The 16,156-nt window shown below is 53.2% G+C and overlaps 1 protein-coding gene across 1 annotated transcript in view; it reads right to left on the reverse strand.

The window, feature by feature from the left end:
• COL15A1 (collagen type XV alpha 1 chain) overlaps positions 1-16,156 on the reverse strand; it is a 95,903-nt gene that overhangs the window by 45,217 nt on the left and 34,530 nt on the right. Inside the window, exons 4-10 of the mRNA XM_054584089.1 lie at positions 15,996-16,070; positions 15,251-15,331; positions 9,399-9,546; positions 5,929-6,038; positions 3,754-3,909; positions 2,312-2,464; positions 270-425 (exon numbers count right to left, since the gene is read on the reverse strand). Of these exons, the coding sequence (XP_054440064.1) occupies positions 270-425; positions 2,312-2,464; positions 3,754-3,909; positions 5,929-6,038; positions 9,399-9,546; positions 15,251-15,331; positions 15,996-16,070 (879 nt within the window). The remainder of the gene's footprint in view (positions 1-269; positions 426-2,311; positions 2,465-3,753; positions 3,910-5,928; positions 6,039-9,398; positions 9,547-15,250; positions 15,332-15,995; positions 16,071-16,156) is intronic.

The following is a 16,156-nucleotide window of genomic DNA, read 5'->3' on the forward strand; positions in this document are numbered from 1 at the left end:
CATTCTCTCTGACAAAGTGCTCCCTGGAGAAAGTTAGGAGGTACAGGGTCAGGACAAATATCCACTCCCCTGACCCCCTCTGTTATTCTCCCTCCATTGCACCCTGCCTCCCCGCAGCTCCGCCCCCCCACCGCCCTGCCCCACCCCCCATAGGTGCGCTCACAAGCTGAAAGTGCATTTGCCTCTGGGAAGCTGGCGACTGCTCCTGCCTCACGATGCTGCCACCTCTGGCCCCCGGTGAGCCACAGAGAATGCTAGGACACACTTACAAAAGTGACCGCTTGCTCAGGGGCTGCTGTGGTTACGACGGGAGGTGGGCCACTGGTGGGAACCCTGCTGGCCTCCTCATCTTCATCCTCCAAAGTGCTGAGGGACATCTCTGCCGCAGCCGCTGCTGTTGTCAAACTCCCTTCACTGACTGGACCCTGAAAGAAAACTGGCGTGAGGGACCATGCCACTTGGTCCGTGCCCCCAAGTTTGTTTGGTGGGTGTGTGACTACAGGGAGGAATCTGCTGCGGCCATCAGGGAGCTGGCGTGTCCACAGCACCCCTTCCTTTGCCATCTAAGACCTCTCAGGGCGTCCCCCCACCCCCAGGGTCCCCTCCAGCACACCTAGGCCTGCACATCTTCACTAACTGGACGCTCACCACCTCCGCAGGCGGCCTTTCTGTTCCCAGACAGCCCTGCTAGTTAAATTCTAATTTCTACTGAGTCAAAACTGGTGCCTAGTTTTCTTGCCCTGTGACAAGGGCTTTGCCTTTAAGGAAGAAGTCGGGGGAGGAGCGAAATGAAGACGAGGGATGAGGGATGAAGGAGAGGGAGGAAAAGAACGTGGTGGTGACCCTTTGGTTCCTTAAAATAGTCCATGTAACTGCCCAGTGCCTGGAGAGCTGCCAGCTGGTGAGCACATCCCCTCCCCACGGTAAAGCTTCACTGGGCTGATGTTAGGCCAGAGGTGAAAGGCTGGGAGCAAATGTGTGGAATGAGCTCAAAGGCCAGCGCCGGTGGTATGTGAGGGCCTGACAACTCCCTCCAGCCATTCGCTCAGCAACTACGCACCAAGCATCCGCAGGGAGGCATTTACAGGGATGAAGATAGATGGGTGAACAAGATGTATATAATCCCTGCCTTGCAGGGAATACAGTCTGGGAATGAACTGTTTACCAATTTTATTGTTAATTATAGTCATGTGAGACCTTCCAGAGAGAAGTGCGGGTACAGTGAACATGTCTGTGGGGAGACCTCACAATCCGGGCCGGTGTCTCCTAGACAAAGTGGTGTTTGAGCTGAACTCTGAAGGCTAAACAGGAGCTAAGGAGGGAAGGAGGAGGAAAAGATTCTGGGCAGAGGGGAAGTGGTCTGGGAAGATTCTGAGGCAAAAAGAGGCACGTTTAAAAACTTCAAGGTCAGTGTGGTTGGCCAGGCCAGACCCTGCAAGGGTTCCTTTGTACACCAGGTCGGGTATCGGCGTCTGCGGGACGGCGGCCCCCACCAGGAGGAGTCAGGGGAGAAGATGGGCTGGGCCAGGCACAAGCCTCAGCCGGCACCTGGGCTGGGGACGGTGGCTCCGTCCAGGGCTCGGTGCTGGCTCTGAAGAAGGGCAGAAGGGGGAGGTCCACCCTAAGTTTAGGGAGAAAACGCAACAAGACTGGGTGCTTGATGGGTTTGGGAAGGAAGGCGGAGGGAAGAGAACCCTGGATTAGGACTGGGGATGACGGTCCCATTCACTTGAAGTGGGAGCTAAGGAGCCACAGAAACGAAGAGTCCAGGTTTAAGTCTGCTGAGCTTGAGGAACTTGCAGGACACCCATTACAGTGACATGACAGGGACAGGCTTGCCAGGTGTCCCAAAACACTTGTGTCCTGCCTTCCAGAGCTGGGAACAGTGTTCTCACGACGCTTAAGGAGAGGCTGAGAAGTCCTGGCTCTGCCCTGGGACCCTGCTGGGGCTGCACCCGGGCCCTCCGCGGCGCCCGACACCCTGTGCGCGCCGCCAGAAACAGGCCACGGCTGAGGGCTCCGTCACCCCTTCTACTCGCAGCCCAGCACGCCTCCTCCCCGGGTCCCACCCCTGCTGGTGGAGGCGCCGGCCCCTGCGCCAGCCCTGGGACTCACCCTGCCTTCCTGACTCACCCACCCTTCCAGCGGGCTCCCCGGGGCCTGCAGGGGCTTCACCACACACTCCTCGGGGGGATGGCTCTGGTCAGGAAGGTGCCCCCACCCACTCAGGCTCCTCTGGATTTATTGGCCAGAACACAGACCGGCGCATTGACAAGGCAGGGTCTGCTCCCAGCCGTGACTTCAACCTTACCAGAGAGACCCCTTCCCCAGGCCCCTGGGTGGACAGGAAGAGGGCTGGTCCCCCGGTGGGCACACTGTCGGCCTCGGCTTCCCCATCAGCGCTAGTGGGCATCTCGGCCTCCTCTATTGCTATTGCTGCTGAACCTTCTTCAGTATCTGGACCCTGCATAGGAAGACATCGCGTGGGGCCCAGGTCGGTGATCGACAGCGCCGCGGCTGGAGGAAGCAGACAGGTGGGGCCCCTCCTATGCCTGCGTCCTATTGCTCCCTTACCTTCAAAGCTTTTGCACATCCAAGACCTCACCTTATACCACTGCCCTGATTGGGCCACCCACACAGAGACCTTGACCTTCCATACTACCCAATATGGTGCCTGTGTGTTCATCTTATTCCTTCCTGCCAACCTCAGTGGCTGGCACTTGTCACAGTCCCTGCCATCCACCTTCTACCACCCCTGAGCATGAAGCTTCTGCTGGGTACCCACATCGAGGCACTGGGACAACACCCGTGTCCCAGGATGCACAGCTTTCTAGTGGGAGGAGTTAGTGCGCCTCACTCTCCTAGCTCAGTGCCCTCTGCCTTCCCTCCCTCGCTGCCCGCCCCAAGGTCACCAATGGTCACTGTGACAGATCCAACTCATGCCCAGCTCTTCAAGCCTTTACTCACTGGGAATCCTGGCAGGATCCACCGGTGTTAATCAAACTCAGAGCGAGCCAACACCACCCTCGCCTGGAACAAGACAACCTCCGAACCATACCCTACTCCAGGCTGGCTTCCCCTATCCTTTCTCCACTTTGGGTCAGGTGACCTTCCTAAACCTACTCTGACTACATCACTTCCTTCTTTAATACTGTCGGCAACTCCTTATTTCTGCTGAACACTCCCAAGTTCTTTCTCATGGCTTCCTCGGACTCAGAGGCCCCTTCAGCCACGCTTCCCCACCTTCGCTCACTCCCTCCTGCCTCCACCGCTGGCTGGGCCGGATTGTTAGGTCTTGCAGTGCTCTGTTGATGCCCCCGGGCCCTCGCTCCTGCTGGTCCACCTGCTGGAACACCTGCCTCACCTCCATCCGCTAGGCCGCCCCTAAGCCTCCCCTGGTCTCACCTTCAGCACCTGTTCCTCAGGAAGGCCCCTGAGTCTGGGTTCTGGTCCCATTTTGGGTGCTGCCAGGGCCCCGTGTGCTTCTCCTATTGCACCTCTCGCCCTCTGTCCCCAGGAGGCGGTTGACCTTATTTACCCCATGCTTTGCACAGTGCAGCACCCCACCAGCATCTGCTGAACGAGTCAAAAAATAACTCAGTCTCCAAATCACTGTGTACTCGAACTTGGCCCCACCAGGCTGCAGCTCTGCGTTTTGCAGATATATGGGGAAGGCCAGCGACTGCTCCCACCAGAGATGCCCACCATCTCCCAGGAGGAGGTGATGTGGAGCAGGCACTCCAAGCTACTTACTGAAGAGACCCCTTCCCTGGGGTCCTGGGTGGACACGGAGAGGGCCAGCCCCCCGGTGGGCAAGGTGCTGGCCTCTTCTTCCCCCACAGAGCCGACGGTCACCTCGGCTCCTCCGGCTGCTGCTGTTGATGCCAAACCTTCTTCAGTATGTGGACCCTGAAACAAAGTCATCACGAGGGACCGCGTCACTGCGCCCACAGCCTTGATCAATGTGCCTGTGGCTGGAGAAAACAGACTGTCCACAGCCCTCTGTCAACTTGCATTTCTGTAGCTTCTTTCCCTCAAAGCACTTTCGTGTCTGGACTTCACCCCAGCCTCACGAGAGTCCCAGAATCACAGCATCCCAGGGACAGGAGAGACTGCAGGGCACCTGTCTGCACGTGCCAGGGACTGGGAGGTCACTGCCTCCGGAGTCAGCCTGCTCCAGCTCTGACACGTCTCTCTAGGCACATCTGCCTCTCTCACTGCCCGCCCAGAAGCCGTAAGAACAGGCTGAACATCTTAGCCCATGACAGCGTTTCAAGGCATGCAGACAACAACCCTGTCCTCCTCAGCCTTCTCAGGCTGGGCACCTGCTTCCTCTCTTTCCCTGTGACTTAGTTTCCTTCAGGATGCACAGCCTTCTCCGCAAGTCATACAGCAGATGCAGAAAATAGAAAAAGGGCAGCTTTGGCTGCTGGTGCCAGCAAACTGACTACGTTTATCTCAGTTTCCCAAGGTGGTTGTTACTTTTAATTCTGGGGTTGTTTTGGTTTGCAAAGGTAGTTCTCTTGGATACTAAAAGCTGATCAAAGTGAGACAGATCTCCTTGCTGCAGGACTTCTCAGAGCCTATAAGGACAATGCAAAGCAGAGTATTTCCTAAACTTACTTGACAACAGCATCTTTTTTTTCTCCCAAAGAACATATTAAGTCCTTGCAGAATACTGTCTTTAAAAAAAAACACAACAAACCACACACAGAGAAGATGATGTCACAGATTTTAAAATGAGACTCTAATGCTACTTTAGCTAAAGTCCCAAAGGGCTTTATAATAAAGTATAATTTACTAATTAATTGTACAAGTTAAGTACAATTCCCCGATTATCAGGTACCTTCTACATGCTAAATGAAGGAACCAAGCCACTTATGATGGACACACTGAGAGACAATGAAGTGAAATCAGTTCCACCAGCATTAGCCCATCGCCTGCCTCTGGGCTATATAAGAAAAAGAAAATAATTCATTTTGAAAGAGTAAGAATTCCTTTGGAGGGAATTTTAAGTGCACCATGGCTTCCCCCCTCCTTCCTTCTCACTACAAACCATTTGGTGAGCTGGGTATATATTCCGTGGAATTTGGGGGACAAACGGACTGAATTTTTTGTATTATGTGGGAATGGACTTTGAAAATACCTGTAAAAATAGGCTGTTATCAGATAGTGACTAGGGAAGTATGAGCGTGTCTGAGTTTTCATCACAGGATAGTGGGAAGAAGGAGCTGACCCCGTGCAGTTTTAGCAGAGGCCACTGCGAGAAAAATACATTTGTTTTACTTTGGTACCCAATTGTGCCCAGCATTTTAAAAATTGGTTTCGCAACCTTGGCTGGTGTGTCTCAGTGGGTTGGAGCATTGTCCCACAGACCAAAGGGTCACAGGTTCGATTCCCAGTCAGCGTATGTACAGGAAGGCAACCAATTGCGCACTCGCTCGCTCTCATTCTCTCTCCCTCCCCTCTCTTCTCTCTCTCAAAGCAATGAAAAAATGCCCTCAGGTGATGATAAAAACAATTGGTTTTGTGGGTATAAAAGTCAATTACCCAACCACAGAGTGGACACACATGCAGTTAATCTGATGCTGTCTTGATGGGGCTCAGAGGACGGAAGGGGCTGTGCATCTTCACCATTGGACGACTGGGCAGGAGGGCAGCGGGTACCATGGTGAGGACCCAGCATCCACCCCCCAGCAGCTGTGAGGCCCAGCTGCATCTCCTTCCCTGTCCTGGAGCCTCCCTGGAGAGCCTCTGGGGCCCTGGGACTCCTATCTCCTCTGCCCCAGCAGGAGGGAGGCAGTCTCCACCACATTCACCTAAAAACCTCTTGTTTCTCCACAGTGCTCACTACAGGGCTCCAGCAGGTCGGAGATAAGCAAACAAATTTACCACTGACTTAGCAAGGAGAAGTTACCGTTCACTCACCTCTTCAGTGACGTGAAGGAAGGCCCCACCCCCGGAGCCGGGGTCTGTAACGGAGGCACTGTTCACGGTATCCGCCCCCTCCAGCGTGCCATTCAGGGGCTCCCCGGACCCTAGGAAGCGGCATTCTGAGGTTAGTAACTGCGCTGCACGGTCTGCAGAAAGGAGAGGTGCCTCTCCACCAACTGACTTGAAGAGATGCCCAGAATACAGGATTAAGAGGAAATTAAAACAAAACAAAACAAAACAAAAAAAACAAAACACCCCAAGGCAGTATTACACGGGCCCAAGGCCTGATACCGGCCCACTCTTTTTCTGCCCCTTTTCACAGGGCGGACCCATTTCAAACCAAAGCCACGGCCAACGCCAGAGCACCGAGATTTAGGTGCAAGGTCAAAACACAGCCCGAAGGCCCACCATAGGGGCTGGCTGAGCAAACCGAGGGCAGCATGACATGTGGTTTCAGTCACAGTTTCTGTCACCAGCTGCAGGACTGGAACCTCACTCTGGCACTTGGTGCAACCTGCAGCAACTCATTTAACCTGTGTCTCAGGTTCCTCTTCTGTACACTGGGAATAATTCCTGTCTCGTAGGGTTGTTTTGAAGCTTAGGTGCCACAAGGATTAAATAAATGAATACAAGAAAAGACGCAAGGACAGCCCCTGGCGTACAGTTAGTAATCAATAAATGTTCATTGTCAGTGTGGTTCTGTATTGGTAAAGGGAGAAAGGCTATAGATGAGTATACATGCTTTATCAACATTATATAATTAATGTAGTTGTTATATAACATGCATAACATATAGATAGATATATGGAAATATGCGTGTATACAGATAAACAACACACATTGGCTAAACCACAATATTTAACATCGATTTCCTCGAGAGGATAGGAGAGGAAGCTACTCTTATTTTGGTTTATACAATTCTGCATTGATTAAACTGTTACCGCAAGTACATATTTCTTTTGCAATTTAAAAAACACATGGAGTCCTAAAGCAAGGAAAAAGAACTTACACTACCATGAATGCATGTCTGTTACAGGCTGGGCTCCAAGCTAAGCCTCACCTCTTCCCTCCCTCAATCTTCCTGCTGGCCCACCTGACCGACCTGCAAGGACCTCCCCACCGCCTCGCAGCCACTGACCAGAGCCAGGACAGAACCCCATGTTTTCAGTCTCCCCATTATCACTGCCCGGCATGCGCGTCCTGATCTGATCTGCACATCAGCGCCTTATTATTTATTTATTAACCCCATTCCTCAGAGGGGAAACAGGTCCCACAGAGAGCAAGTGACTGGAAGAAGCCCTTGAAGCCAGGCCGACCTACCTCATGCCCAGGCATTTCCACATATGCAGTTTTCATGTGTGTCTCATGATATGAACAATGTGTGTGGTTAGGGGGGGTGCTGCATCATTCAAGGGACCCTTTGCCATGCACGCATCTCCTTACTCTCTTGCATCCTCTCTGCTCCCACCACCAGGGGGTGCTGTGCAAGCAGCTGGCCAGACCCCAGGAGTCTGACTCCCCACCTCTTGGAGGATGGAGTTGGGGATAGCATGTGCCCTGGGGCAAGATGGTGTCTGGGAAACAGGAATAAGACTGTCAGGCGGCTTTTCCTAGCCAGGGATGGGGCTCTCAGGGTTCAGAACCATTTCCCTCACCATCTAGATTTTCTCCCCAACAAGAATGTTCAGGAACATTTCAGCCAGCTCCATTGTTTTCATTTGGCCTTTTGTTAGCCAGAGGAGTCTGGCTGATCCCAGGGAACAAGCAAGTTGTGCTTGGATCTGGGTCCCAGCCTGCGTTTGGCTCCCACCTCCTCTGAACTCATCCCTCAGTCTAGGAGAGGCCCTCACCCCGGGCCCTGCAGGCTCTGCCCCTCCTTGCCCGTCCTCAGAAATCCCAGTTCCACCCAGGAGAACAGCGTTGCAATTCATAAACCACTTCCACATCCTCCCATCCACGGGGGAAACTGTGAGCACTCCCAGTGGATGGTGAAAGAATCTAAAGCTTGGAAAAGTTAAGGAACTTGCCCAAGGCCTGACAGCAAATAGGTGGCTCAGCAGGGCTTCCGTCCAAACTGTCTGCTCCCAGCCGGCCCCGCAGTCTTTCCACAGCAACACCCTGACTCCTTGGCTGTGTTATGACTTTATTAAATTATCATACCATTTTTTTTTCTATTCAGTACTACATACTTTCTCTCACCCACAGACTTCCCAAGTTTAGTGATTAAAATAACATTCATTTACTGATGGCAGAAGTAAAAAGAATATATAAGACTGTAAAAGGCATGTAAGCTACAGAACCACAGAAAAAGAAAATTAAAACCACCCACAATCCCACCACCCAGAAAATATTCCTCACAGTGTTTTGTTGTATATTATTCTAGCACACACATGCACACTCACACACACATAGTTCTACATGGCTAGGTACAAATATAAATAATATATATTCAGCATTAGGGTCATAGCACACATAGAGTTTCGAAAGGTGCTTTTTCCCTGGAGTACCCCATGAGCATGTCCCCGGCTCCTTGAATCTTCTGCATCACCGGTTTCAGGGCTGCACACATGAATGAAATACAGTTTGCTCAGCCAGTCCCTGCAGTGGGCATCTGGGTTGTTTTTTGACCTCGTGCCTAAATCTTGGTGCTCTGGCGTTGGCTGTAACTTCGGTCTGAAATGGTCACCCCTCTGATAAAGGGCAGAAAATGCAGGCCGACGTCAGGCCTTGGGCACATATCAAGCTGCTGTCTGGGGGATCACGCCCGATCTTGGGTTTTTGTCAGTGCTCCTCTCTACAGCTGGGCAGGGACGAGAGCGCTGGGTGGGGACCTAAGAGGCCAGGCCGGACCCAGGGCCTGCCACTGACCCCTGGGGGCCATGCCCTCCCCGGCCATCCGGTCGTTTCCCCAGGCCACAGAAGCTTAGATGGCCTGATCCTCTGAGAATCCGGGAGTTTGTGGCCAAGGCTGGGAAGGGTGGGGATTGTGGAGTCAGGCCAGCGCACTGGCTCTGCCCCCCGACTCACTAGCTGTATGACTGTGGGCATGTCACTTCACTTACCTTTCTAGGCACTGGCATTTCCATCTCTGAAATACTGGCTAACATTGAATAATAGCAACGAGGAGATGTACAGCTGGGCTTGGAGATGAGATGTGTAAACGCTTGGCACAAAGGAGGTATTTAATAAACAGCAACGATCATTACGAACTTTTCTGTTAAACCCCAGGGGCTTCGGGAGGGGCGGAGTCTGGGGATGGAAAGGCCAGCTATCCAAGGTTAAAAACCAGCTCTGCCATGTATAAGCCACGGCAGCTCGGCTGGGTGACTCGATTCCCCCACCTTGTTGGTGAGACGCAGAAGGTTAAGTGAGATGCTCTCTATTCCCTATGTCACCCGGGCTGGGCACACGTCATCGCTCAATTAAAAAACACTGCTGCGTGTGAAGGTGCACCCAGGACTTGCCTGGCTCAGGGCTGCTGTGCAGGGCGATGCTCAGGTTGGTGGTTTCCGGGGTCCCCTCAGCTGCAGGCTCGCCAGAAAGCTCCACATCCTCAGGGAGAGGCGATGGAGTTGGAGGGGTGTTTATGGGTTCAACTTTTGCTTCTTTAGGCTGAAGGGAGAAAAAAAAAAAAATGAGACCCAGAAGGATTTACTGGGCAGGAAAGCAGAAAAAAAATGGCAGCGAACATCACTGAAGAAATTAATATAGCCACAAAGTGCTGAATAAACCCAGAAGAAAGCTTAGACCTGTCTTTTGTGTACCTGGGCAATCACTGAACCAGCCATGGCCTGAAAAAGGTGCATGTTCAGTTTACAGCGAGTCGCTGCTGAACTTGCCTGAGCTCTCTGAGCACAGAGACCACATGTCTGTCTCCAGCCAGCAGAGAGGTGCTTAATAAAGATCTGTTAGAAGAGGAAATCAATGGACAAATGAAAGAACAAATGAATGAAGCAGGCTGCCCTCAGGAAACGCTGTATAAATCCAATCCCAGATCAGCACTGGTCACAAATTCCCCTGAAAATAAAAGATGGGTATGATTTGCTTTCTAGGACATTCAGCTTCTGTGTAGCTTCTCCAAAGCCAGTCAATATCTCAGCTAACTTCACCAACTAGGAAAAAAACAAAACAAAACCCCCCAGCAGCTGGAAACAGCAGTTCGGCGATCTAGGTGGAAATCCTAACGGGGGCGGGGCAGGTGGGCCACAGACACCTTGACCCCACCCCCAGACCCAGGCGCAGGCACAGCTGCGGAGACCCAGGGCGGCCAGTGTTCAAACAGTCACGTCCCTTCCTGAGTTCAAGGGGCTTGAGAAGGGGGTGAATGGAAGGATCCTGCTGACCAGCGTTGGACCTATGATGTGAACAAGAAACAACTAAGACATGAAGATTTCAAGGTTAATTTGTGATTGCAGCTATCACTTACCTATCTTGACTAAGAACAGAAAATTATATCCTCAATGTCAGAATCCAGGCTATAAACAATGCATCTCTGGTCCATCAGAACAAGGAAGGTTCTCATGGGCCCCATAACTTGTTCTTACAATCAATCTTGGGTCAAATCTCAGCTCTCCATTTATTAGCTTTGTTATGCTGGGCAAGGCAAGTAACCTCACTGAGCCTCTGCTTGCTCCTCTGTTAAGTGGGAACAATGACAGCTGCTTACAGGATATAAGACGCTTGGAGGCGCTCGGCACAGGGCCATGGTACAAGCCCACCAATGGTAGCCATTCATCCCCATCACTAGACTTCTAAAGTCGGAGAAAGAACAACACCTCTGTAGTGATTTTGTCCGGCATTAAAGGTGATCGTTTCATCTTTTGGCTTACCTGCAGTTGATAAGCAGTTTTTTTAAATAATGAAAATGGAATATTTGTGTACTAAAAAAAGGGCACCGTTTCTTATACTGTACAATCTCCAGGTGGAGGTGGGGATGGAGAGCTTCTAGGAGGGGGGCCTTGAAGAATGAACAGAGTCTCAGAAAACAAGGATGAGAGAGGCATGGAGGCGAGAAAGGACACAGCATTGTCAGGATCTGACAACACGCACTTGGCGAGGGTCAAGGACAGAAGCAGAGGGAGGAGCCAGGCGGTGGTGGGGCTGGTTCTTTGGTGAGAAGTCTGGCTTTGGATCTGGGGCATCTGGGGGGTGTCAGGCTGGGGAGTGGAGTGGGCAGGTGTGCACTTTGGGGAGTTCACGCTAGTGCCAGTGGGTCTGGGGAGCTGAGGTGAGGCCAGGAGGCCAGGAGGCTGCACTGAAGAGGCCCCGTGAGGCAGGAACCAGGGTGGTTTGTGGAAGCAGAGAGCAAGGACCACCCCAGCAGTGGCTGTGAAGACCCTCAGGACTTCCCCGTTTCTCCCAGCTGCATGGGGACCTAGCAGAGGAGCAAGAAGGACCCTGTCACGGGCAGCTCCTCTCCTCTTCCTGCCAGGCTCCGGCAGGGCAGTCGCTTTACCAGGGCTCCCTGATGGTCTCAAGAAATCCTGTCTCCAGCCTGGAGCAAGGCTGCTGGTGGCTGGAAGTAAAGCTGCCTTATAAGGGACTTGGGCTTCGAGACAAGGCAGGTAGGGCAGGTGAGGGTACAGGAAACGCAGGACAGCAAGGCGTGGGTGGGCTGAGCTCTGTAACTCAAGGTGGCAAAGGCTGAGTTATAGGAAATCACAGACTCCAGTCCATCAACAAAAACCTCTTTTGGAAAATTCCTAACAAGGCAGCCACAAATCCACAGTCAAGGGCAGAGTGTGAATCTGGTGAGCTGACCCTCCGCCGCCAGGGTCAGGGTCAAGTGTCCGGCCCCCAACAGGCAGCTAGAATGGTCTTCAGGAGTTAGTGTGGATGGAGAACCAGTGTGGCTTGTGACAGAATAGAAATGTTGAGTCTTAAGACTTTTTAAATTAAAAGTGTGGTGATTTGCTGAGCCCACATTCATATTCAACACGTATTTCCTGAGGCCCTACTGTGTGCCAGGTCCTTTGCCAATCCCTAGGGATATGGAAATGAATAAATAAGACAAGGTGACTGTCCCCAAACTGTCAAACTATGGGGAGACACAGACCCAGACCCAGACACAACTGTGACTGAATGTGAGTGACACATGGGACAGCAGAAGTGAGAGCCAAGTGCGGGGAGGGAAGTTGGCAATGGCCACCAAGGAGGGGCTGGAGACTAGATCGCGAGGGGTAAGTAGGCACTGGCCAGGCTCAGAGGGGGCAGGAAAGGTCCCTCGTTGCAAACAGAACCCAGGAGCACAGGCATGGATGAGGGGTCAAAGTGCTGGGTGTGTTTGAGGAACAGTGAGAATTTGCGTGTGGGTAGATGAGAGATCCTGGCTGTGGGTCAGAAACTCCCACAAAACTATTTGTAAGTACAGATTCTCAGGCCTCACTCCAGATCTACTGGGTCTGGATACCTGTTATGCAGCCCAGTCACAAGACTTTTTTTAAAACTTTCCCCTTCTCACGCCTGCCTTCCCCTGCCCCCCACCCACACAACTTTGATGCACAGCCAGAGCTGAGAACTAGAAGGATATTCGTTGTACCACAGCATAAGACAGAACTTTCCAGAAACAGAATGGTGTGTCAGCAGAAGCTAACTTAGCAGGGGAACGAGTGTGGCAGCAGGGACTCCTACCCTAAATGGGGAAGTAAGAGAAGAGGGGCTGGCCCTTTAAGTCCATGATTGAGTTCACTGGTCATGGCTTGTGTCTTTAAAGGTGGCAGTTGGAAAGGGCGAGGACAGGGAAGTAATATTCATTCCAAGAGAGAAGGCAGACAGAGAGGGGAGGGCAGCGTCTGAGAGCAAGCGGGGAAATTCCCCCGCCTCAGAGGGGTGGCCAGGGAGGGCGCCGTGGAGCCCCTCCAGGAGACGCTGAAAGGGGAAGTCCCAGCTCGGGTGACATGACTGAGGACACCCTGGTTCCCTCCCCGGGGACCTGGCCCTGCGACCTACGTGCTGGGCAGCCTGGGACAAAACTCTGCACTCTCCTCCGCCTCTGTGCATCCTCTGGGGAATGAATGGAAAAACATGGCCGTGCAAAGGAGGCCAGAGGAAGTAAGTGCTCTGCAGAACATGCAGAGGGATTCTGACATTCTGGACGGACAAGTCAGCCTCAGGACCTGCAGCTCCAGGACCTCCAGGCCCAGAGCCACAGCCTTGGGGGTGGGGGCAGGGGAGAGGGATTCCCTTAAGGACTGAGGGCAGCCACAAGGGGCTGGCATGGGGAGGAGGGTCCCCAGAGGAACGGGCACTCTAACACGTCACCTCAATCCTCACACTGGCCCACTGTCAATGACGAACATTCACTGAGAGCTGCCTGTGCCAGACCGGCCCTGCGCTCCACACAGGTCAATTCACCCTACTCCCTCCCTAACCCGGCGGTGCAGCGGTCTGCACCATTCTAACTGCAGACGAAACTGAGACTCCAGAAGGTGAGGTTCCTGGCTCCAGGTCAACAACAGGAAGAGGCAGAGTTGAGCTCTTACTTGGTGGAAGACCAGTCTATACCAGTTCTCTTCAAACCACAGAGGAGAGTGGAGCTGGAGAATCTAGGAAGGAAAGCATTTGGGGTGCCCCAGAGAACACGGAGTCCCCTCAAATCCCTTTTTCACTTCTGCAGACATTTTGGGGATTTGTTCCATACCCCTTCCCAGCTGCAACGCACACCCACATCTGCCCTGCACTGCAGGACCCGGGCCCAGCAGAGGAGGCCAGGCTAGGTCCTGACGCCAGCACCGTGTGACCCTGGCAAAGCCGCCCTGTCCTTCTGAGCACCCGTCTCCCTTGCAGGGTTGTTGCAAGGATTATATTAAGTCATATATACAAAGCACCAGCCACGCAATGGTTATCCAGAAACACCAGTCTTCTTCCTTCCTCTACCATTTCCCTACTTCTGTCCAAAGCTGCCCAGCTACAATGACCCCTCCACCAGAAAGCCTTCCTGGCCGGCCCCACCCTCGTGACTGTCTCTCACTCTCAAACCCCGCTCCCCTCTCCTGTCCTGCTCCCGGGGGCACCTTGGGCATCTCTGCCCGAGTTGGCCTCACTCCCAGCTGTGAAAGGGTGCACTGGGTGGTAGCATTGGGCTAGAAGGCCCAAGGGACCACCACTCTGCCCTGGACATGCCGATGAAGTGACCAAAGGTTGATGGGTACACGAGATTGCCACGCTATTCAGAGCAGTCACTGCCAAGGTGGCCATTCTGGACCCTTGACTGCCTCCATCCAAGCTGCCCGAGAACTGGCCATCGCCCTGGGGATGGACTTCTGCCACACCACCCAGGACAGCAGCTCAGAGTCATGGCCTGAGCCCCAAATGGGACATCCAGGGACCTGTGCTCTAGCCCTAGCTATTCCCATGTATCCTAGAACCAGTGTTTTCTCCTCACTGGGCCTCAGCTTGCCCCTCTGTACAAAGGGCACCTTTTCACACCTTCATACAGAAAGAGGTGACCGTTAAGTCCCTCTAGCACTAACAGACTGTGGTCCTGTCCTTTCCCACTCACACATCTGTTGCCAGAGGCCTATGATTTAGAGCCTCTGCCTTACTTCCATTTCTCGGCTCTTCTCTCAGACACAGAGCGAGCCAGACCGGTTGAGGAGATTGCCCGGCTTCTGTCGTCAGTGACTCAGACACTGCTGCCTATTTTTATTACAGCGGGCTCCTTGGTGTCTCCACAGTCTGACTCAGTGCTTTTGACACCACTTCCTTGTCTCGGACACAGGGCACATTCCCAGAAGGGAAGAGGCTTGGGCCCTTGGAAGGATGGCTGACCTCCCCATGGGGCCAGAAGGGAGCTCTTGGGAGGACTTAGCGACTTCCAGGAGTAGGGGCCCTGACTTCCTTCTCATAGCCAGAGTCCCAAGCAAATGTCACAAGAGCCACCATTCAGGGCCACACCCCTCATGCCAGGCATGGATCTGCCACCTGCCCCTGTACCGTCTCATCTAACTCCCTCACCAGCCCCATGAGATAGGGCTCTGATTATTGTTTCATGGTGAAGAGGAGCTGAGGCTCTGAGAGGCTGAGCAAGTTACCCACAGTCACAGAGCTGGGAGGCAATCGAGCACTACGCCTGCCCCCGGCAGCCTCCTCGCGGCCGCAGCACAGGGCGGCTCTCAGGTAACTGGCGTTTCTGTGCACTGAGGGTACTGTGAAATGTCCTTAGGCCAGTACTTTCCTGCCCTCCCCAGGTGGGCTGACGACTGAAGTCACAGATCTGAGAACAGGCATATCAGACCCCAGGCTCTGGGAACTTGCCATGACTCTCAGCCTCCTAAAAGCTGACCAAGACAACGTGGCACGGCACCCCAGAACTCACCGGGGCTTGAGTGTAGGTGTTGGCTTCTACGATCTCAGCGACTCCGGCCGTCTCCAGGAGCCCGCTGGCCTCTCCGGATGCCTGTGTGGAGGCAAATGATGTCAGGTAGATGGGGAGCAGTGTACAGCCAGGAAGGCCAAAGAACAGCCTCCTGTTGAGGAACACACGCGTGTGCGCACACGTGTGTGTGTGTGTGTGTGTCTCAGAAAGAGAAAGAGAGACAGACAGACGGAGTGAAATTGAGGGGAGCGCATGGACGGTGCGAAGCCTGGTTATTCTTTTAGTTTCCTTCCACATTTTATTGCTCAAACAAATATAAAACTACCCTGCTTCTAACTCAGGAACTGATTCATTTGCCAAGCATAAAAGCTAAATTTAGGTTCATTTTTTATAAGAATGTACATTCAGGGCGTCTGGAAGTGCTGGCTTCGATTTTAGAATCCTGACACCCTTTCCTGGCAGGAAGTCTGCAAAGCAGGCCATCGATGGCCACCGCTGCAGAAAAAACTAACACCTTTGAAGGAACCCCACTGCGTCCCCTCCCCCCCACCAACCTCTTAAAAATAATAAAATAAAGCCAAAAAGCCCAAAATAGGACATGGGGCAGCACTTGCCAAGAGGAGAGATTGTAGAGGCTCCGTGACGTTGGGGATGAGGAATTGTCTGGGCACCCAGCCCTTCCCTGGCAGACCGGCTGCTGGGGCTGCAGGGCCCACTGTCGGGGGTAGGGGAGGTGGGGGCTCACCGAGGATTCTTCAGCTTCGCACAGCTCCTCTGGAGTCCTAGGGTCAGGGTGGATGGTGAGCTGCTGTATGGAGCCCTGGGGGAAAGCAGAGGGGTCAGAAGCCACCGCAGGCCCGTCTACAGCCCAACCACCAGCGGAAACATGATGGCTTGTGTGGCAGA

Source organism: Pteronotus mesoamericanus, unplaced genomic scaffold (genome assembly GCF_021234165.1).
Source record: "Pteronotus mesoamericanus isolate MK-2021 breed Mesoamerican mustached bat unplaced genomic scaffold, CSHL_Meso_final contig_78, whole genome shotgun sequence".
NCBI classification, from domain to species: Eukaryota; Metazoa; Chordata; class Mammalia; order Chiroptera; family Mormoopidae; genus Pteronotus; species Pteronotus mesoamericanus.